Below are 22,785 nucleotides of genomic sequence, written 5' to 3'. Positions count from 1 at the left end.
ACAGGTGGATCAGGCTATCCTGCTCTGTCGTAGACCGACTGGTGGTGAAATCTTTCATTTTCTGTAATCAATTTCACAGTGGTTCAAGCTTTCCTGCTCTTCTAAAGCACTAAGTGGCTCAGGTAGTCCACTTCTGATAGTTATGTGTGTGACTTATTCTATCTTGCGCAGGTAGAGGGCTAGGATGTGCAGGTTGTAATGGACTTCTAGATCTCTGGGTGGTTCAGACAGCCTTCCTTTAGCAGATTGTTTGGTAATTCTGACTATCCGGTATACACCACTTTTGCCGAATGCATTTTCACCTAATTGTTTCCCACTTTATTTTTTTGTTGCCACAAACTTGCAGATGGTAAGTATGGGTAAGGGATATAGTGTGGAAGGGAATGGGGTGGAAAAGGGAATTTGGGGGGTCTTCCCCCGATTTTTGTGTTGAACAAAAGTTGAAAATTCAGCAAAAAACGTGGCAAACATTCATAGAAAGCTACACTGATGTGCTGGATTACAAGGTATTTCTAGTGGTCCTGCCCCTTGGTTGTTCACTGAGTGGCTTTGGCTTCCTGCTCTGGTAGATTCCTGTGTGACTCAGACTGTCCTGCTCTGATAGATCCCACAGTGGACCAGGCTATCCTTCTCTGAGAGATAACATGATGGTTCAGACTCCTGAGCCACTGAGGTTAGTCCTGCTCTGGTGGATACCACCTTGTGTCTGGTTGTTCTGTTTTGTGGTACACCACTGTGTTGTTCTGGCCTTTTCTGCTTGCTCCAAGGCTGCCACAAGTTGTTGTGCTCTGTGGTAGATTCATAGAGCTGCCTGTGACTGATAGATTCTTGGATGGCTTGAGCGGTTCTACTCTGGTTACTCCCCATGGAGCTAAGGGTGTCGGCTCTGGTGGATTCCAGAGCACCACATCATTGATGTCTGTGTCTCTAGAGCTGTTTCTGACATGTCTGTCTGCAGTTTAAGATGTCTGGCTCTGGTAAATCTCTGGATGTTTGCCCACTCTAGTTGATTGTTTTGTGTCTAGTGGATTGGTTTGCAATAAATCCCTAAGTGGCTCAACCTGTTATGCCATGAAAGATCCATCGATGGCCTATGGAGTCTGACAAACTAGTAGACACAGGTGTCTTCCAGTGGTCCTTCTCTGGCGGATAGTTGTCCATCTCTGATTGATCCGAGTATCAGGCTCTCGTGATCAATAGTTGACTGATAATCTGGCTCTGTTATCTTCCAGGGTATCTAAATCCGCCTGGCTCTGGTAGATCTATGGGTGATTCAGGGTGTCTGCCACTGGTAGATTCCTTCAAGCCTAAGGTTAGCCATCTTTTGTAGATCCTTAGGTATTTCAGGCTGTCCTGTTCTGGTCGAGTGCTGGCTCCCGCCTTTTGTCCAGCTGCAGCAGATCTCTGAGTGGTTCATGGTGTCTGGCTTTGACAGGTCATGATATGGCTGAAGGTACAGTCTGCCTTACAGCTTCCACCAATGAAGGAAGGCTAGGATTTCCAAAGAGGGAAGTAAGATCCCTCCCCTAAACATCTCCCAGGGAACAGAGGGAGATACTGAATCCAGAGGACCCTCCAGCAGCTCCAGAACTGGCACCCAGCCAGCACACAGGGTGCCCTGTTAGACTCTGCAAGGAAGCTTCCTAGGTGGGAAGTGCCAGAGAGTCTCTCAGCCAAACCAAGGACAAGGCTATTGCCTGCAGCACTCTCCTCAGCTTTGGGCCATCCGCCTTAAAGGACGACACAAGCCCAGTGAAGAAGCTAGGAGGAGTGCATCGACAGGCATCACCCGGCGTCCGTCTTAAAGGACATTTTGTGAGCCAATCAAGCCCCTCGAGATGCAACCAACTTTTGCTGACTGTTGTTATGCCGCAGTTGCTCATGCCATTTGAGACGGCTCGATCAGTGCTTCAGAACCGCCGACCAGCACTGAGACGATTCCTGACCCCGAGCACTGTGTAGGCCAGCCTGCAGCCGTCTGTCCAGTCTGGCTCGCCGAACTGCCTGCCGCCTCATACCCGCAGCTGTCTCCCATGTTGAACTCTGTCGCAGAAGCTGCAAAGTGCCCTGAAAAGGACTCAACCATGTCGAGCACCAAGAACGTCTACAAGCACAAGGTACATTGTGGTTCTGTCCTCCTGGTCCTACTCCGAAGGCCCCTTGTGACATTTTAAGATCCATTGCTCCCTTTGAGTTGAAACCAATTACTATACCGACTACTCACCTGTCAGTATCCAGAGTGCATCCCTTTTCCTACTTTGAAACGGTCTGTCCTCTGCATTCCTTTACAGGTTGGGTTGTATTTTTTAGTGTGCTTGAACTGTCTGTCGTGACAATAATAAAGTAGATATTTTTATACAACCTTGACTGGACAGTCCCTTTTATCATTGGGTAATAATTGTATTTTCGCTCTGTTGCAACGAACCGACGATCCACGACCTTGCAGAGATAAGCCTGCTGTTCTGTCCACATTACCAAAATTGGACAATGAGGTTTATCATTTGCTTGTGTTTCCAGTCTGTTCGGATCCCTTCTGGTGTACTAGAGGTGTGGGGCTGATTGATGGTTTAGAAACCGATATTCATCCCTGGACCACTGTGATTTGTCACACTGTCTACTGTGCTCACGGTGTAGGTATCTGGGTGTCTGCTCACCCTGCTGGGCTGGGGAAGTCTGTGCTCACTGTGTAGGGCTCTGGGTGGCTATCCTCAAGTTGTAGGATTGGAGGAGTCTATGATCACTGTGCAGGGCCCCTGGATGTCTGTGCTCATTGTGTAGGGCCTTGGTAGTGTTTGCTCTGGGTGTCTGTGTTCACTGTGCAGGGCTAGGGATGCCTTGTCTCCCTGCTGGTGTCAGTGCTCACTTTGCAGGGCTGTGGGAGTCTGTGCTCACTGTGCAGGACTCTAGAAGTCTGCACTCACTGTGTAGAGCTGGTTGAGTCTGTGCTCACCGTGCAGGGCTCCTGGGTGTCTGTGCTCATTTTGTAGGTTTGGGGGAGTGTTTGCTCACCCTGTAGGGTTCTTTGTGCCTGTGCTCCCTTTGCAGGGTTAGAAAGTATCGGCTCACTGTGTTGGGCTCCAAGCGTCTGTCCTCGATGTGCAGGGTTGGGGAAGTCTGTCCTCACAGTAGAGTCTGTGCAGGGCGGGTGATGCCTTGCAGCCATGCAGGTGCAGGCGGTGGCCGCGCTCATTGTGTGGGGCTCAGGGCGTCCGTGCTCACCGTTGGTGGTTGGGGGCGTCCATGTGCATTGGCCATTGTCACCTTGTGCTGGGAGGGAAGGGCTTCCCTATCAGAGCGGCTGAAGGTCACATTTCTTTTTATTGATCTCGCAATGTTTGTTAATTACTCTGTCACTGATGTGGCAAAGGATAATTAAACAGTTCTGTTTATATCTTAGATGCATAATTATGTGCCCTGTCAGTAATCTCGCAGGCGGGAGGCCCCCTCCGCTCCCCCCCCAGAATGAGGCAGCTCAAGCAAGACACCCGCACTCTAGTGTAAGGGAGGCTGCAGGGGTGAAGAGGAGTGTGCAGGCGCAGCCCTAGAGATCTCAGCCAGGCGAAACCATCTGGGTTGGACTGGGAACCAAAAGAAGCCCAGGAAATAATGTTCAACGTTGCCCAATATTACACACTTTGAGGAAACCCAAGCCTTTTCCTATGAGAACATTTGCAAATAAAATAGGCCCAGGGTGCAGAGGCCTACCGGGAAATCTCCGGAGTTCCACCCCTGCCAAAAAGTTTCATCAGTCTTGTGCTCAGTGCCCTCAAGGGCAGCTCCTAGAACCCCCAAGTCCCAGATTTCCTATTAATTTGCTTATTTATTTCTGTGATGTATACAGCGCTTCATGGCCTTTTGTGGGCACTTCAAAGTGCGTTTCTGAAGGCGGTGTCAAGTTGGAAGTTCTGGCCCCGTCTTGATTGGCTGCCGTGAATGTTTGATTTTACGAGTTGTTATTTCACCTCCTGCCAGCAGGGGCAGCACCTAGCCAAGATCTTTCTATCCCTGTGCTTCCCACCTACAAGGTCTATACTTAAATCAATCTTCTAGGCAAGCCCCAGGACTAGGCCTCAGGTCTACCTGCAAGATGTGTACCCAATCTTGCTAGGGCATCCTCTTCCATCTGTGGACTTCCTACAATCTGAAGTAGCGCCCCCACTTCAGACCTAAAAAGGGCAACAACTCGACCATTATAGAGCTCGCGCACAATCCTAGGTACCAATCCCCAACACACAAATCCCCAACACACAAACTATTCTAGAAACCCCCACCTTCGTTGTCAGCACCATAACATCCCACGTTCATTGGTAGCAGCTGGATCCTACCAGAGCCCCCTCCTCTAGAATGTCCTGGGCTCTGACCTAGATGGGTGTTATCTGGATTATTCTAGTGACCCGCTCGGTCCTATGCTTCGCTCTTTGAAAAGCGGCACCTAGGCCATTCGTGAGACTCCCCATTCAGTCACTGGCATGATAGCTACATGAGCAGGATCTAAAGCATTCTAGAACATGGGTCTTGAACATCCTGCTTTTTTCAACCGGGAAAACAAAAGCCGATTGAAAAAAGTAACAACGCCATTACATTCGACGTTAATGGCCCGCCGGCTCGGAAAATATCTGGAGAAACACAGATTCCATGGGAGTCATAGTCCTAAATATCTGGAGAGCCACAGATTGCACAGGAGTCATAGTCCTAAATATCTGGAGAGCCACAGATTGCACGGGAATCATAGTCCTAAATATCTGAAGTCACAGATTGCAGACGCCCTGTTCTAGAAAATCTCTCAATTCTTGGATTGTTACCTACAGGGTATCATCTAGACTGTTTTGCCGGCTCCGCTCATGGGTCTTCCAGCCACTAGGTTAGCTCTAAGATCACCCCTCCCATTCCATACTGTGTTCTCTATATTCACTGGCAAAAGTAAGACCATTCTAGAGCCCCCCGACCCCTCCAGCATTGGGCCTACCTATCAGGGCAGCACCACAGTGTTTTCTCAGGCAACTGCTATGTTGTGGGTATTCTTAATCCAATAGCAACACTGAGGCCTTCTTAAACACTGCCTACCGCGACGATCTCAGCTTTACGACATCCACTGGCAGCATTTAGACCTGTCCAGCGTATCCATCATTTCTGTATTTTCTAACAGGGCGGACCCAAGACCATTCTAGATTTCACTCTGCCCAAGTCTTCTTACATACAGTGGAAGCACATACACCATTGGGGAGTCATCCCACAGGGCAGAGCCTAGACCATCCTGCTGAGGATTCCTGTGCACCAGAGGTGCACCCCGAAACCTAGCTACACATGTAACTAGATGCAGACACAGCCATGCTCATAGACAAGGAGTTAAAGTGTGACGACAACACACCTCTGCTCAGCTCATTAAGGGCAAACTCTTACTGGGAGAAGTTCCTGCATGGAGATCCTGGCCTTTATCCTGGGGCACATACAAAACCCCACAAGGTCTGGTTTTATAGGGAAATAACAGTACAATATATAACATTTCTAGGCTGGTATACCTCCTCCTAACCCATGGACTATGCAGAGGTTGGGGTGGGCCTTTACTCACCTGTGGTAGCTGCAATCAAGGCACAGGCTTTGCATAGGATGGGTGTGTGGGGTGCCTCCAGATACAATAGAACACAATGCAGTGAGTTCAGTCGAGATGAAGTTCCACCCAGGGTTAGCTATCCTAGAGAATTCATACCTTTTTAATCTCACCCCAGCAAGAATATGAGAATATGTATTGTACTACAGTAAATCTAATAGGACCACCTTCTAACTTTAACCAATGAAGTGGTCTGTCCTCCAAAAGGCTCTACAATAAAGAGGGGCTAACACAGTGATATGAATGGATTGGGTCAGTGCAATTTTCTGATGGCCTTGCTTTCCTATTGAGGTCTATTCTGTACACTGGGTTCATGGTCTCTGTTGTCCATGTCTCCTGTGGGCAGTGATCGAAGTGAGTGGGAATGGTCAGGAGCGGTGTTGCACTACTTTTCTTTTTTTCTTTTTACCATTCCTCTACTTCTTACGACCAAATTCACCATTCCACACAGAGGATTTGTCCATGCATGTCCCTGTGCAAGTGTAAAGTTGTAATTGGAGCATTAACTTGTCACTTAGACTATTGGGATGCCCCGGCCGCAACACCTTGTCACATGTTGCACTGTGCTTCCGCCTACCCTCTCCCCTGCCGAGACCACAGTTCCACTACTTTTTTCGGTACACTTCTACCACTGCCTGTGGGGGACCTGGAGTGAATTTCATAGTCCCCATTCTTTCTTTTGAGCAAGGATGCTCCCTGCTGGACTATTAGGCAAAGGGGGCGTGCCAAGGCAGTGCTATTGGTTGTCTTTGGGCTTTTCCGGGGACTTGTGGATGAAGAGTTCTAGCTTCCTTTGATCCAGGAACGATCAGAGCACTTGCAGGTGCAGGTCACTGTTGTCCCTAGTTGGTTCCTTGAGGGGAGAGCCTTGCCTTTGCCATTTTCAGATTCCCTTGATTCCATCGGCCGCAGTGGCCATATCGGTTGAGAAGAAGACCACACAGACGAACCATGCAGAGCGGGACATCTTAAGTACCAGAAAGACAGTTGAAGAACAAGGTGATGGCACTGTGAGGCACATGCATTCGACCTCACTGATGGGCCAGGCGCCATGTCAGGTAAAAGGAACATGCTGGGGTGTGTTGGCACTGAAAAAGGGGCTCACGTCGTAGAACTCCAACGACTCTGTGATTTACAGTGTTGTCATGAGCAGTGGCAGCAGGCATCCAGGTCCGATCCTTGGGTGCTGCCATCAGGCAGTCACTGCTGTAGGGTGGTCACGATAGCTTGGAATAGTGTGTGAGTATATGCTCCAGCCAAGGGGGGATTATAGATGCTCACAGTGGCCTTCGTGAAGTCGTTGCTTACCTCCCGAAACTGGATCTGCTGAGATCTTTCCAATGCCATTGGGCTTGTTGGAGAATGGTGTCGACCAGCGGAACAGGTCATAGTCTTTTTGAGGATGTATACTAATTGACCTTTTCACAACTGACCTCGGGAGAATTGACCTAATTTAAAAGGTCAATTAGGACATATATGCGGGGAGAACCCCCTGCAACCCCCAGCCAATCCAAAACCCCTGAAGCCCCCCACCCAGTCCCCTTATATTATTTATAATCCAAAACCAACCCAATACATATATAAATAACTAAAATAATATAAAGTTCAATTGTGGAGAAGGTCAGTTAGGACCACTATAATTAGGTCAATTAGGACAAAAGGTCAGTTTTAAAAGATCAATTTGGGTAATACCCTTTTTGATGGGTGTTTCCTCTTTGGTAGGCACATAGGCAGATGCAGACTACAGAGGCCCAGTGGTCTTGTCCTAGGCTATCCCCGCTAGCAGGAAATTAAGCACTATTTCAAAGCCCTACTCTGGAATCTCCCTGTTCTGATGTCCATGTGGATCCCAAGTCAGACGTTCAAAGCACTGACTCAGACACCTGATCATTATAGGGGTGTCAGGGTTAGAAAGGACATCACAGGCCAATTCTAACATCCAGTGAGTGTAAAGGATGTACGTGTAAATATAAATGTAATTGGTTATTTATAACGCGCTTAATACCCAGAGGTTTCTAAGTGCGGACCTGGGGATCAAACCTGTGTTGCACTGCATCATCTTGCTTCCAAGGCAAGCGCGTTGCCGTGAGCTATCCTCCCGAGTCTATCATCCTATCATCCAGCCACTCAGGGTCAAGGGCACGCCTTTCAGGTTTTGAGGGCAAATACAAAGAAGCTTAATGATTCTTGTTGTAGAAGTCAGATAGAGAAAAACTACTAGGCTGCCCATCTATATTCATTTGGGCATTGTGGAAAACATGAATTTTTAACATTTTCTGTAGGCATCACCACCCTGTGCTAGGCTTTAACCCAAAACCTAGGATGGCCAACAACCTGGCAGTCCAGAAACCAGACACCTACCTGTCAGACAAAGGCACTCACCTGCACAAACAGCAGCTGCATTGAATAACCGGCTTCTAGGGTGCACATCAGAACTGCTAGAATGTCTGTCCCCTGGGTGAGAGCTAAAGGGATGTTGCAAGCTAGGCTTCTGCATGTACACCATTCATCGATCCAGTGCTTCTGTAAGAATTTAATCCATCCAGGCCCCACCCCTTAGTGCGCTCTTCCCCACATCTAGAATACCTGCAATAGCCAGCCTCTCAGGCCTGCAGTGCCACACCCTCATGAGTCTCTCTTGCACTTTCCTGCTTTCTTGGCCTGCTCACTTATTGCCTGCCTACACTCTTGGTCAGTCAGTTGGTTGTTCTGTACGCTGTCTGCTTTTCAACAAACCTAATGTACCTATCTGCCTCAACATCTACCCTCTCCTATGACTACAGCCTCCATGTTTGCATCTCCCTGCCACACAATCTAACGTCCTCCCCTTTCCTAGTCTACCTGCCCGCTGTCTAACCTCTGCCATCACCACACCCCGCCACTGCTCTACTGCTATGATTCACCTAAACCGGCATCTGCCCTCTTTGATGACAATGGACCTCCAGCCTCCTGATATACACCAGCATCTTATGGCTAGCATGACTCCACCCCTCCACTTTGCCGCTCTGCCAATTGATCTGCATAGAGACGGTTCTACATGCCTCTGCCTCTATTCTGTTTATTTTTCCTGTCAGTAGAGATGAACTCCCCTCAGACCCCTAGTACATTGTAATCGTTTTTTAATAACACACTTACTACCCAGAGGTTTGTAAGCGCGGAGCCGGGGATCGAACCTGTGTTGCTCCATGTCGTCTTTCTTCCAAGGCGAACACGTTGCCCCTAAGCTATCCTCCCGAGACATGAAGAAATGAACTGTGCACACCCTTAGGCTGGCCTACAACAGATTTCGCATCCACTGTGCTAGTGCTTCATAATTACCTCTTGCGTGCCACTACTTTCCACTGCTCTCCACCATTCCCCCCCTGAACAATACTGCCCAATGGCTTCCACCACTTTGCATTTCATCTCCTGCTTGGCCTGCTCCAACACTGTCTCTCTGCTCTCTGTCGCCCTCTTTGGCTCCTCTAAGATTCCCTCTTCTCTGGCAATCAACGTTCTGCAGAGCTGGTGTTGTCTAGGTGGGCATGCAAAGTATAAGAAGTGGGTTTAGACCTAGATTTCTTTCTGGGCTGTAATGTATCCGCTACAGCAAGTGGGCACCTCACCTGAAGAAGAGAGGCTGGTTGGCTTGGCCATGGCCTCCCCAGGTGCTGTCATGCTCTCCTCTTTGGCAATGGCTCCGTTTGAATCCCGGCTGCCCAAGAAGCTGCCACCTTGTAACCCCTGAGGAGCTGCCGGGTCATCTGCATTGTCCTCATCATCACTGCAGCCCTTGGGTTGTACCATGTAAACCCCTTCAGGGGGAGCATCAGCACCCTCGACCTTCCGCCGGCCTAGGGGCTCATCAGTGTATTCCCCATTCACCCACTTCTCGATGACTTCTCGCCTGCGCTTGTCCTCGTCTATCCTCTGGACAACATTCAGTCCTTCCGAGGGGGCCGTGTTGAGGGGCTGCTCCTTTTCACAGCTCTCCGGTAGCTCCGGGTCTGCATCCGGTGTCACTTCTGACCCTATGTCCGAACCCACCTGGCGGCTCAACTTGGCACAGATGGCGTTCACCTTCAGGCCGCCTTTACGCCTGGCAGCCATCTTAGATTTTCCTGAGGTTGTATCAGTGCATATGGTTCTTTCAACTGGAACGAGAGAGATAAAAGGAACAGAGAGTTAGATATGCAGTGCAACCTGTGAATCACAGTTCACTATCAGTAGAAAATGCAGAGCCTGTATGACAAGACCCGCTTACTATCCACAAGGACTGTGCACTCAGGCACCATACTAGCTCTGAGCAGTACCACAAGCCTCAACCTCTACCCCAAGACTTCTTACAAAACATAGCCTGCACTTCATAGCATAATACTACCCATGGCCATTACTCCAAGGCCCCGTATTACTCAATGACTGTATACCATTCCCCCATATTAGTCATAGATTGTACTTCAGTACACTACTCTAGTAAACTACTACCCACAGGGTCAACACAATCCCTCTTTATATACATGTTTTTGCTCCAGGATCTTCTACTCCCCATAGCTTGTATTCCAAGCTATCCTACTATCAAACAGCCTGCAACCTCAGGACCGCCCCCCACCACTCACAACCTTTACTGGAGGAAACATACACATCAAATGCCACCCACTCTTTAGTGTCACGAGGGTCTTCCTGGCACATCGCCACTAGATTAGCACATTTGATGGCTTTTGATGACATAGAGGCTTCTCAGATCCCTCACCCGAACCTCCACATGTCCATCACCTGACATATCACCAAACATCTCAATAAATCTCCACTGGTTCCCTGGAAACTTACTCAACTCCTCAACTAAGCCTCCCCCTCTCCCTTTGTCAGAGACTTTGCTGGATCCCTCATCTGAGGCTTTGCTGGACTTCTTACTGGAGATTTTGCTGGCCCCCTCAACAAAGCCTCCACCGGTCCTCTCACCTGAGGCTTTGCCAAATCAGTTACCTAAGCCTCCACCTGTCCCCTCAACCAAGAGATTGGTTGAGGGAACAGGTGAGGGGAAACTTAAGCCTCCAACTGTCCCCTCACTTAAGTCTTCACCAGAGCCCTCAGCTAAGTATCGACCTGTCCCCAAACCTGAGACTTTAGTGCATCTCTCATCTAAAACTTCACTGGGTCCCTCAGCTAAGCCTCCACCTAAACTCTTACCTGAGACTTCGCCTGACCTCTGCACTAAGTCTCCACCTGCATACTCATCTGTGAATTTGCTGCACCCCTAATGTAATCCTCCACCTGTCCCCTCACGTGGGGCTTCATTCGTCCCCTCAACTGAAACTTTGCTTCACTCCGCTGATGTCGCCATTGCTCTCCTCATCTAAGACATAAACTGCCAACTCCTATAAGACTTTCCATGACCCCTGACCTGAGATTTTGCCAGACCCTCAACTAAGAAACCTCCTGTCCCCTCACCTGAGGCATCAGCAGACACCTCACCTAATCATTCACTGTTCCACTCACTTGGGACTTTGCTAGGCCTCTCAACTAAGTCTTCCCTTGTCCACTCACTTGAGACTTCACCAAACCACTTGTCTCAGCTTTGACCTATTCCTATAAATACTGATTATTGACGGTCGTGTGAGAAGAGAGCAGAAAATCAGTGATGTGTCAATGGAAGTTGTTAACTCTTTTGGTGTCCTCCTCGATAGTAATCCTAGTAGGGTACACATGGAAACCAGTAAGGACGCAAGGCTCTTTGCAAATGTAGAAAGAGCTACATAGGGCCCCATTACGAGGACGGTGGTAACCTGCCGATGCTACTGGTGATTTGCCGCCGTCCTCGTAACACCGAATCTGCCACTGGATATCCCGGTGCTGCCGGGACTTGTAATGTCCCTGGATATCAGGTGGTGGATTTGGGAATGGATTCATGGAAGCACCAGGAATGTTGTTAACAGTGCTGGTGCTTCTGTGAAAACTCTGCCGTCTGGGGCCATTGCACCTGGCAGATCAGGCATGTTGGGTGCAGCATCCCCGGAAAGGCACAGTTGGTGTGGCGGTCCGGAAAGGGTGCCAGTGCCATGCGACTGGCACCCTTGTTTCCGGACCACCACACTTAGAATGAGGCCCATAGTCTCTAAGGGCGGCTTTTCATTGAGGGCCTTTGGAAGATGTATAGGACAAGTATAATCTCAGGTCTACCTTAAGGCATGGAACGATTCCCTGAGAGGCATGTTGCTTGGTTAAATCTCATAGAGGGCAAACTTTGGCACCCTACACTCGGCCTTTCTGGGTCACCTGTTGAAGCCATTTGCAGCGAGTTAGGAGGCTCTTCCTTGTACACTTTGTGGAAGGTAGCCCGCAGTAGCGTATATGTGAACATTCGATCCAAATAAAATAGTCCATCCCTAGCCTGCCTATTTGCAAATATGATAAATCTGTTTTGATGATAACGAAGACGCCAAGTGAGTTTGTGGAAACCTGTGAGAAATGTCATGTGAATATTGCTTGGACTCTTTCAGCATCTACCAACTATGGTGCATTAATAAAGAAAATGAGAACCAAAGCCTTGGACTGGGATCGCATGACCAACTTGGAAACACTGCTTACAAACAAATCCTATGCAGAGTATGTAAACAAAACCTTCTATATCTTACCCCTTTTTGTTATATCACTAAGGTAAATGATCCCCATTTCAGAGGTTTTATCAGGCGCCCGTGTTTTAATATCCCCCCCACATTATCCTACACTGGTGCTCGTTTAAATAGCCTGCAGTAACTCAGTTACCGCCAATTTTACCACTTAACGCCTAACTCAAAATGAGGCAGCACATGTTTTAATCCCTGGTCCTAAATTGGGGAAATATTATAGGTTGGGTTCTATGAAATATGTTTGCAACCTATCCCCAGCAGAAACTGATGTTTGCAACCTATCCCCAGCAGAAACTGATGTTTGCAACCTATCCCCAGCAGAAACTGATGTTTGCAACCTATCCCCAGCAGAAACTGATGTTTGCAACCTATCCCAAGCAGAAACTGATGTTTGCAACCTATCCCAAGCAGAAACTGATGAATTCCGGGCACACGTCTCCTCGGCTAGGGCATTGGTAGTAACTGCAGAGGCTTTTTACATATGGATTACAGAGCAGAAACTGTTGCCATTGTGTACTTAGGTTATTTATTATTTTTATCTGAGTTTAATTGCTATGTCCTTTTTAAAGGAAATGTTTCTTGTGTGATATACATTTTTGCCTTTTTACTTCTTTTTTTGTTTACTATTTATGTAAACTAAGTTGAAGTGTAACATTTTTATGATTTGCATGTTTGCCTTTTTACTTCTTGTTTTGTTTACTATTTATGTAAACTAAGTTGAAGTGTAAAATATTTTTTATTTAACCATATGCACTATAAATACATTTTTTTTTAAATAATGAAGAAAAATCAAGTAGGTAGCCTCCCCATTGGACAAGAGCAGTGTGGGTAGACAGAGATCCCTCCCTGTTAAGCATGCATCCTCATGGGTAACCAGGAAGCATACTCTGGCAGAATTACGCTTAACCAGGGCACGCTACATGCAGGAGTGGCTTATTGTTTGCATGGAGGGCCCACTCCTTGTCAGAGAGGGCATCAGGGTGAACGGCTTATGGACAAAGGTGTTGTATGTGATCCAGACCCAGTAATTGTTGGACACTAAGATGGCCGCTCCCAGTTGAACATGGGCAGTAAGGGTAACACGGGCCAATCCCCTGTCAGACAGGAACATTCCAGGAAACCAGTTCTCTTCCTGTTGGACAAGAGCATTATGGGTTAAGCCGGCACACACCTAGACAGGTAGTGGACCTATGGCTAAGCAGGCTTCCATGTTTTCGTCCTGAATTTTTCATCCCCAAATGTTTCATTTTTGAATTTTAATCGTTTAAATTCTACCCAGCAGCAAAATGAGGGGGAAAGGCCTGCAGCCCTCCATTTACCCCCAGTACTACCCCTAAAGAAATGTTATCCACTTTCCCAAACTTACAGCCCCTACCTTTTTGTAAACTATATGTTGTAGGGGAATTTCTCGCTGAAGAATACTTTGCACTGAAAACGTATTCAGCAATGAAATCACTGGGTACTGATCAAAAGGACCCACTCCTTTTCAGACGGGAGCACTGATGTTAATGCAACCCCCCTTATGCCTGACCCGTCAGACTACTCTACTTTAATTACAGTGTTTACGGGTTCTTGCTCATATAAACAGTCCCGTTTATTTTATCCTACAAAACAGAAATGCTTTTATTTTACATCAATTTAAGGAAGCCATTTATAAATCTTACCTGCCAAACAGAGTTTCATCTCCTTCCCAGTCCAAACTCTCAGCTTCTGTATTTACAGAGGGAACTTCCTCTTCAAACAATGCCTGAGAGTTTAAGCTTGAGAGCCAGAGCGGGCCCTGAGAGGGCGCGCGACTTCTGCCAAACCGCCTGTGATCAGGATGGAGCTCGATGAAGGAACCGACCCCCAGAAGAGCCCGTGAATGGCGAGATGCTCTAGGATAGTGTCACAGCTGGGCGAGCTAGTGATCAACATGAAAAGGTTATAAGGCACTACATCTAGGAGAGCCTGTGATCAAGATGGGGCTTGATGAAGGAACCGACCCCCGGGAGAGTCTGTGAATAGCAAGTGTCCCCAGCTTGGTGTCACAGCTAGGAGAGTTAGTGATCAACGTGACGAGGTTATAAGGCACTACATCTAGGAGAGCCTGTGATCAGGATGGGGCTTGATGAAGGAACCGACCCCCGGGAGAGTCTGTGAATAGCAAGTGTCCCCAGCTTGGTGTCACAGCTAGGAGAGTTAGTGATCAACGTGACGAGGTTATAAGGCGCTAATCCTAGGAGAGTCTGTGATCAGGATGGGGCCTGGTGAAGGAACCTACCCCCGGGAGAGTCTGTGAATAGCAAGTGTCCCCAGCTTGGTGTCACAGCTAGGAGAGTTATTGATCAACATGACGAGGTTATAAGGCACTAAATCTAGGAGAGCCTGTGATCAGGATGGGGCTTGATGAAGGAAACAGTCCATTGCAGATGAGACTGAATTACCATAGGCGGTAATTCCGCCTGTGGAAAATGTCCTTTTTTTTGGCACTGGCTTGTGGGGGATTAACTCCAGCACTATGCTGGAACTAAATCCTCCACTCCATGGTCAAACTCGGCGGTGCAGTAAAATTGGTGGTAATACGTTGCCAATTTTATTTACACCCCCTGCTAAACTTGGAATTACCCGCTATGACTCTTGCATACATGAATCCTTCTCTGGAACACAAAGATCAGTGAATGGCGGATAGGGGCCAGGAGGAGAAGGGTGGCTTCAACGGGTTGCGAGCAGTGGCCGGCTGATGAGGCTGGAAAGCAGTGCTTCCTTCCTTTGGTAGAACTTCTTTCCAGCAGCCCTCAATGCAGGGGGCCTTCCCATGGCCCTAGGAGCAGCTGCTCCCCTCTTCGGGGGTACTTTTATCCAGCTCCAGAGGATGAGACCAGCAAGGGAGGTAAGCCTGCATTATCCCTGGCTCTACCAGGCCGCTGCCGGTTCAGCCCTCCGCCCTCTTGCAGTTTATCAATAAAACGCTTTATTGCTTTTATTCCAGGAAGTGACCTTGGAGCTGGGCTTCGCCTGCCTCGTTTTATCGACCTTGGAGCCTAAACCAGCAGCGACACCGGCTACTCTGTCCTCCATGACTACTCCCACATAGGGTGTTCTAACCTGCCATACACAGGCCTGCCTAACCCTCCTGTACTAACTACTCCCACAAAGGGTGCTCTAACCTGCCATACACAGGCCTGCTTAACCCTCCCTTTCTAACTACTGCCACATTGGGTGTTCTAACCTGCCATACACAGGCATGCCTAACCCTCCTGTACTAACTACTCCCACAAAGGGTGCTCTAACCTGCCATACACAGGCCTGCCTAACCCTCCCGTACTAACTACTCCCACATAGGGTGCTCTAACCTGCCATACACAGGCCTGCCCAACCCTCCCGTACTAACTACTCCCACATAGGGTGTTCTAACCTGCCGTGCAAAGGCCTGCCTAACCCTCCCTTACTAACTACTGCCACATAGGGTGTTCTAACCTGCCATACACAGGCCCGCCTAACTCCCCCTTACTAACTACTCCCATCTAGGGTGCTCTAACCTGCCATGCACAGACTTGCCTAACCCTCCCGTACTAACTACTCCCATCTAGTGTGTTCTAACTTGCCATACACAGGCCTGCCTAGCCCTCCCTTACTAACTACACCCACATAGGGTGTTCTAACCTGCCATACACAGGCCTGTCCACCCCCTCTTACTAACTACTCCCATCAAGGGCGTTCTAACCTGCCATTCACAGGCCTGCCTAACCCTCCCTTACTAACTACTCCCATCAAGGGTGTTCTAACCTGCCATACACAGGCCTGACCACCCCCTCTTCCTACTCCCATTAGGGGTGTTCTAACCTGCCATTCACAGGCCTGCCCACCCCCTCTTACTAACTACTGCCACATAGGGTGTTCTAACCTGCCATGCACAGGCCTGCCTAACCCTCCCTTACTAACTACTCCCACATAGGGTGCTTTAACTTGCTACACACAGGCCTGTCTAACCCCCCCTTACTAACTATTCTCACATAGGGTGTTCTAACCTGCCATACACAGGCCTGCCTAACCCTCCCTTACTACTCTCATATAGGGTGTCCTAACCTGCCATACGCAGGCCTGCCTAACCCTCCCTTACTAACTACTCTCACATAGGATGTTCTAACCTGCCATACACAGGCCTGCCTAACCCTCCCTTACTACTCCCTGCTAGGGTGTTCTAACCTGCCATACACAGGCCTGCCTAGCCCTCCCTTACTAACTACACCCACATAGGGTGTTCTACCCTGCCATACACAGGCCTGTCCACCCCCTCTTACTAACTACTCCCATCAAGGGCGTTCTAACCTGCCATTCACAGGCCTGCCTAACCCTCCCTTACTAACTACTCCCATCAAGGGTGTTCTAACCTGCCATACACAGGCCTGACCACCCCCTCTTCCTACTCCCATTAAGGGCGTTCTAACCTGCCATGCACAGGCCTGCCTAACCCTCCCTTACTAACTATTCCCATAGGGTGTTTTAACTTGCCATGCACAGGCCTGCCTAACCCTCCCTTACTAACTACTCCCACATAGGGTGCTTTAACTTGCTACACACAGGCCTGTCTAACCCCCCCTTACTAACTATTCTCACATAGGGTGTTCTAACCTGCCATACACAGGCCTGCCTAACCCTCCCTTACTACTCTCATATAGGGTGTCCTAACCTGCCATACGCAGGCCTGCCTAACCCTCCCTTACTAACTACTCTCACATAGGATGTTCTAACCTGCCATACACAGGCCTGCCTAACCCTCCCTTACTACTCCCTGCTAGGGTGTTCTAACCTGCCATACACAGGCCTGCCTAACCCTCCCTTACTACTCACACATAGTGTGTTCTATCCTGTCATACACAGGCCTGCCTAACCCTCTGTTACTACTCCCATATAGGGTTTTCTAACCTGCTATACACTGCTTCTCTAGCCTCCCATACTACTCCCATCTAGTGTGTTCTAACCTGCCATGCACAGGCCTGCCTACCCCCTCTTACTACTCCCATCAAGGGTGTTCTATCGTGCCATACACAGGTCTGCCTAACCCTCCCTTACTACTCCCATATAGGATGTTGTAACTTGCCATACACTGGCCTGCCCACCCCCTCTTACTACTCCCATCAAGGGTGCTCTAACCTGCAATACACAGGCCTGTCTAACCCTCCCTTATTAACTACTCCCACATAGGGTGTTCTAACCTGCCATACACAGGCCTGCCTAACCCTCCCTTACTAACTACTCCCTCTAACCTGCCATACACAGGCCTGCCTAACCCTTCTTTACTACTTCCTTCTAGGGTGTTCTAACCTTCCATACACAGGCCTGCCAAACCCTCCCTTACTAACTACTGCAACATAGGGTGTTCTGACCTGCCATACACAGTCCTGCCTAACCATACCTTACTAACTACTGCAACATAGGGTGTTCTAACCTGCCATACACAGTCCTGCCTAACCCTACCTTACTACTGCCGTCTAGGGTGTTCTAACCTGCCATACACAGGCCTGCTTTATCCTCCCTTACTACTCCCGTCTAGGGTGTTCTAACCTGCCATACGCAGGCCTGCCTAACCCTCCCTTACTAACTACTCCCATCAAGGGCGTTCTAACCTGCCATGCACAGGCCTGCCTAACCCTCCCTTACTAACTACACCCACATAGGGTGTTCTAACCTGCCATACACAGGCCTGTCCACCCCCTCTTACTAACTACTCCCATCAAGGGCGTTCTAACCTGCCATTCACAGGCCTGCCTAACCCTCCCTTACTAACTACTCCCATCAAGGGTGTTCTAACCTGCCATACACAGGCCTGACCACCCCCTCTTCCTACTCCCATTAAGGGTGTTCTAACCTGCCATTCACAGGCCTGCCCACCCCCTCTTACTAACTACTGCCACATAGGGTGTTCTAACCTGCCATGCACAGGCTTGCCTAACCCTCCCTTACTAACTACTCCCACATAGGGTGCTTTAACTTGCTACACACAGGCCTGTCTAACCCCCCCTTACTAACTATTCTCACATAGGGTGGTCTAACCTGCCATACACAGGCCTGCCTAACCCTCCCTTACTACTCTCATATAGGTTGTCCTAACCTGCCATACGCAGGCCTGCCTAACCCTCCCTTACTAACTACTCTCACATAGGATGTTCTAACCTGCCATACACAGGCCTGCCTAACCCTCCCTTACTACTCCCTGCTAGGGTGTTCTAACCTGCCATACACAGGCCTGCCTAGCCCTCCCTTACTAACTACACCCACATAGGGTGTTCTAACCTGCCATACACAGGCCTGTCCACCCCCTCTTACTAACTACTCCCATCAAGGGCGTTCTAACCTGCCATTCACAGGCCTGCCTAACCCTCCCTTACTAACTACTCCCATCAAGGGTGTTCTAACCTGCCATACACAGGCCTGACCACCCCCTCTTCCTACTCCCATTAAGGGCGTTCTAACCTGCCATGCACAGGCCTGCCTAACCCTCCCTTACTAACTATTCCCATAGGGTGTTTTAACTTGCCATGCACAGGCCTGCCTAACCCTCCCTTACTAACTACTCCCACATAGGGTGCTTTAACTTGCTACACACAGGCCTGTCTAACCCCCCCTTACTAACTATTCTCACATAGGGTGTTCTAACCTGCCATACACAGGCCTGCCTAACCCTCCCTTACTACTCTCATATAGGGTGTCCTAACCTGCCATACGCAGGCCTGCCTAACCCTCCCTTACTAACTACTCTCACATAGGATGTTCTAACCTGCCATACACAGGCCTGCCTAACCCTCCCTTACTACTCCCTGCTAGGGTGTTCTAACCTGCCATACACAGGCCTGCCTAACCCTCCCTTACTACTCACACATAGTGTGTTCTATCCTGTCATACACAGGCCTGCCTAACCCTCTGTTACTACTCCCATATAGGGTTTTCTAACCTGCTATACACTGCTTCTCTAGCCTCCCATACTACTCCCATCTAGTGTGTTCTAACCTGCCATGCACAGGCCTGCCTACCCCCTCTTACTACTCCCATCAAGGGTGTTCTATCGTGCCATACACAGGTCTGCCTAACCCTCCCTTACTACTCCCATATAGGATGTTGTAACTTGCCATACACTGGCCTGCCCACCCCCTCTTACTACTCCCATCAAGGGTGCTCTAACCTGCAATACACAGGCCTGTCTAACCCTCCCTTATTAACTACTCCCACATAGGGTGTTCTAACCTGCCATACACAGGCCTGCCTAACCCTCCCTTACTAACTACTCCCTCTAACCTGCCATACACAGGCCTGCCTAACCCTTCTTTACTACTTCCTTCTAGGGTGTTCTAACCTTCCATACACAGGCCTGCCAAACCCTCCCTTACTAACTACTGCAACATAGGGTGTTCTGACCTGCCATACACAGTCCTGCCTAACCATACCTTACTAACTACTGCAACATAGGGTGTTCTAACCTGCCATACACAGTCCTGCCTAACCCTACCTTACTACTGCCGTCTAGGGTGTTCTAACCTGCCATACACAGGCCTGCTTTATCCTCCCTTACTACTCCCGTCTAGGGTGTTCTAACCTGCCATACGCAGGCCTGCCTAACCCTCCCTTACTAACTACTCCCATCAAGGGCGTTCTAACCTGCCATGCACAGGCCTGCCTAACCCTCCCTTACTAACTATTCCCATAGGGTGTTTTAACTTGCCATACACAGGCCTGCCTAACCCTCCCTTACTAACTACTCCCAAATAGGGTGTTCTAACCTGCCATACACATGCCTGCCTAACCCTCCCTTACTACTCTCATATAGGGTATTCTAACCTGCCATGCACAGGCCTGCTTAACCCTCCCTTACTACTCCCATATAGGGTGTTCTAACCTGCCATACGCAGGCCTGCCTAACCCTCCCTTAGTAACTACTCTCACATAGGGTGTTCTAACCTGCCATACACAGGCCTGCCTAACCCTCCCTTACTACTCACATATAGTGTGTTCTATCCTGTCATACACAGGCCTGCCTAACCCTCCGTTACTACGCCCATATAGGCTGTTCTAACCTGCTATACACTGCTACTCTAGCCTCCCATACTACTCCCATCTAGTGTGTTCTAACTTTCCATGCACAGGCCTGCCTACCCCCTCTTACTACTCCCATCATGGGTGTTCTAACTTGCCATACATAGGCCTGCCTAACCCTCCCTTGCTACTCCCGTATAGGGTGTTCTAACTTGCCATACACAAGCCTGCCCACCCCCTCTTAATTCTTCCATCAAGGGTGCTCTAACCTGCCATACACAGGCCTGTCTAACCCTCCCTTATTAAATACTCCTACATAGGGTGTTCTAACCTGCCATACACAGGCCTGCCTAACCCTTCTTTACTACTTCCGTCTAGGGTGTTCTAACCTTCCATACACAGGCCTGCCTAACCCTCCCTTACTAACTACTGCAACATAGGGTGTTCTAACCTGCCATACACAGTCCTGCCCAACCCTCCCTTACTAACTACTCCCACATAGGGTGTTCTAACCTGCCATACACAGTCCTGCCTAACCCTCCCTTACTACGCCCATAAAGGATGTTTTAACCATTTCCTCCTACATAGACTGCTCTAATCTTCCTCATCTCGTACTCTGTAGAGCTGCCACTGGTACTCCAGCACTAGTTGCGCTAACCTGCCCTGAGACATTGGCATCTGTATCCTTCCTTACTCCCACACAGGCTACACTGGCCTTAATCTCACACTCTTACCTTTAATCGGATCCTACTCCAATTATGAAAATGAAGCAGGAATCTCTGACCGGGAGCTAAGGATAGAGTGGATGAAAGGCTGGATGGGACTGTTACAGGCCGCAAGATGTAAAGATGGCTAGAGAAAGGTAGTTACCAATCTAAGGAGCGGTAATGACAAGTAGCAAGAGGAACTGAGAGGTAGTGAGATCTAGCGAAACTTTAAGTGGATGGAATGGATAGAGTGCATGGAATGGATAGAGTGCATAGAATGGATAAAGTGCATAGAATGGTTGGAGTGGCTGGAGTGAATCGGAGGTGGGTGAATGGGTGGAATGGATGAAATGGATGGAGTGGCTTGAGTGGCTGGAATTGGAGAAATAGACTGGGTGGAAGGATGGAATGTACCCAGTGGATGGAGTGGATGAAATGGAAGGACCCTGCCTTCCTGCTCCCCATGCGGTTGATATATATCCGGATTCCCCTCTACCACCTGTCGCTGTAAACCCAGCTCCTGTCTCTATGTGTCCGTGTGTCGCTCTGTTCCCTGCCATCCTGTTCACATGCCTGGTCTCGGGCGCTTTAAATCATAACACATCACTACGCTTACTCTTTACTATACACCATCATTCAACTAGAACACGGCTATACCCCTGATTAATATGGCCTAGCTGTTCACATACAACCCCACGAACACCTCATCACCCTAAAAACGCAGTTAGCTGAGCACATTCCGGCCTAGTTGATCACATATGCGTCCTTCAGGTCTAACGCAGCCACAGCCTAGTCTGGATGTCCACCCACCAGACTGCACAAATCCAACTGATATCTCCAGCATCACACCCAATGCTAGGATGCAGCTACCAATCGGCAATTACATCAGCTGCACACATATCTGGTGCACCCACGCACCCTTCAACACTATCTCTCTCTACTGACCAGAACTATGGTTCCTGAGGGCGTTCAACCTACCAGTGCTTTGAGGTCATACCAATGATATATAGAGCGCTATATAAATGGCAAGTAACATAACCTAACATACCTAAAGAGAGTGACTATGCCATGTGTGGTTACTTTTCAATTTTGGCTATTAGGTGGCACTATAAGGCAAAGGTATTGGCATGGGAAGTGAATATGAGAGATTTGGATTTGTGAGGAAGGACATCCAGCTTGTTGATGTCTGCCCCTCCACCCCACACAGGATTGCTTTGAGCTAGCTGTGTTTTTAAGGGGATGGCAATTTTATTTCTAAGTAATCAACTGGAAGGTAATGGCTTCATTGTTGCTTTACTCTCGGTGTACTAAAAATGCCTCAATCAAGTTTGCTTTCAGCAACTTGGTTTACAAGTAATTAGTGTGCGCTTGCATCTGTTCCTTGCACTGAATTCTTGTTAAAACAAGCATTTGCAAAGCCAAAAGCTTTGGTTATGGTATAATAATTAAATAGGTGTTTGCCAGGAAATGACATAATATGTCCAGGCATTAACACCTTTCACCAGACGTTGCGATTTAATATCCAGTTACCATTATGGCAGTACCTGGCAAAGGCCTATCCCATGCCTAAACAAAAGCCAAAACTGCCAGCACTTGTGGCTGAATGTTTAGGCTTGGCGGCTGCCTGCCTCCGCCAGGTTAATGATAATTAATAAGAGACGATTTAGACGGAGCCCAACAGAGAATGAATAGAAGAAAAACAAAACCTCTGCTCCCATGAGAACATTCATTTTACCAGCAGAAAGGTCGCCATTGCTTGTCCGACATAGAAACGGTGACATCGCCAGACATGTCAACATGCCACACATCTTCTGGGTACTGCTCATCCTGTCTTGTTTTCTTTACAACCTTAAAC

At 48.7% G+C, this 22,785-nt stretch overlaps 1 protein-coding gene across 8 annotated transcripts in view; it reads right to left on the bottom strand.

Annotated features, from left to right (window-relative positions):
- The window catches only part of CASZ1 (castor zinc finger 1), a 1,374,833-nt gene that overhangs the window by 82,218 nt on the left and 1,269,830 nt on the right, over window positions 1–22,785 (bottom strand). For all 8 annotated transcript variants that reach the window (XM_069609955.1, XM_069609956.1, XM_069609957.1 and 5 more), the window contains one exon: window positions 9,214–9,741. In XM_069609955.1, coding sequence (XP_069466056.1) covers window positions 9,214–9,697 — 484 coding nt within the window. In that variant the 5' untranslated portion in view covers window positions 9,698–9,741. The remainder of the gene's footprint in view (window positions 1–9,213; window positions 9,742–22,785) is intronic.

This window comes from Ambystoma mexicanum, chromosome 8 (genome assembly GCF_040938575.1).
Source record: "Ambystoma mexicanum isolate Mex_15411 chromosome 8, UKY_AmexF1_1, whole genome shotgun sequence".
In the NCBI taxonomy this organism is placed as follows: domain Eukaryota; kingdom Metazoa; phylum Chordata; class Amphibia; order Caudata; family Ambystomatidae; genus Ambystoma; species Ambystoma mexicanum.
The sequence above is the reverse complement of the archived record's forward strand: the minus strand, read 5'-3'. Positions and strand labels throughout refer to the sequence as shown.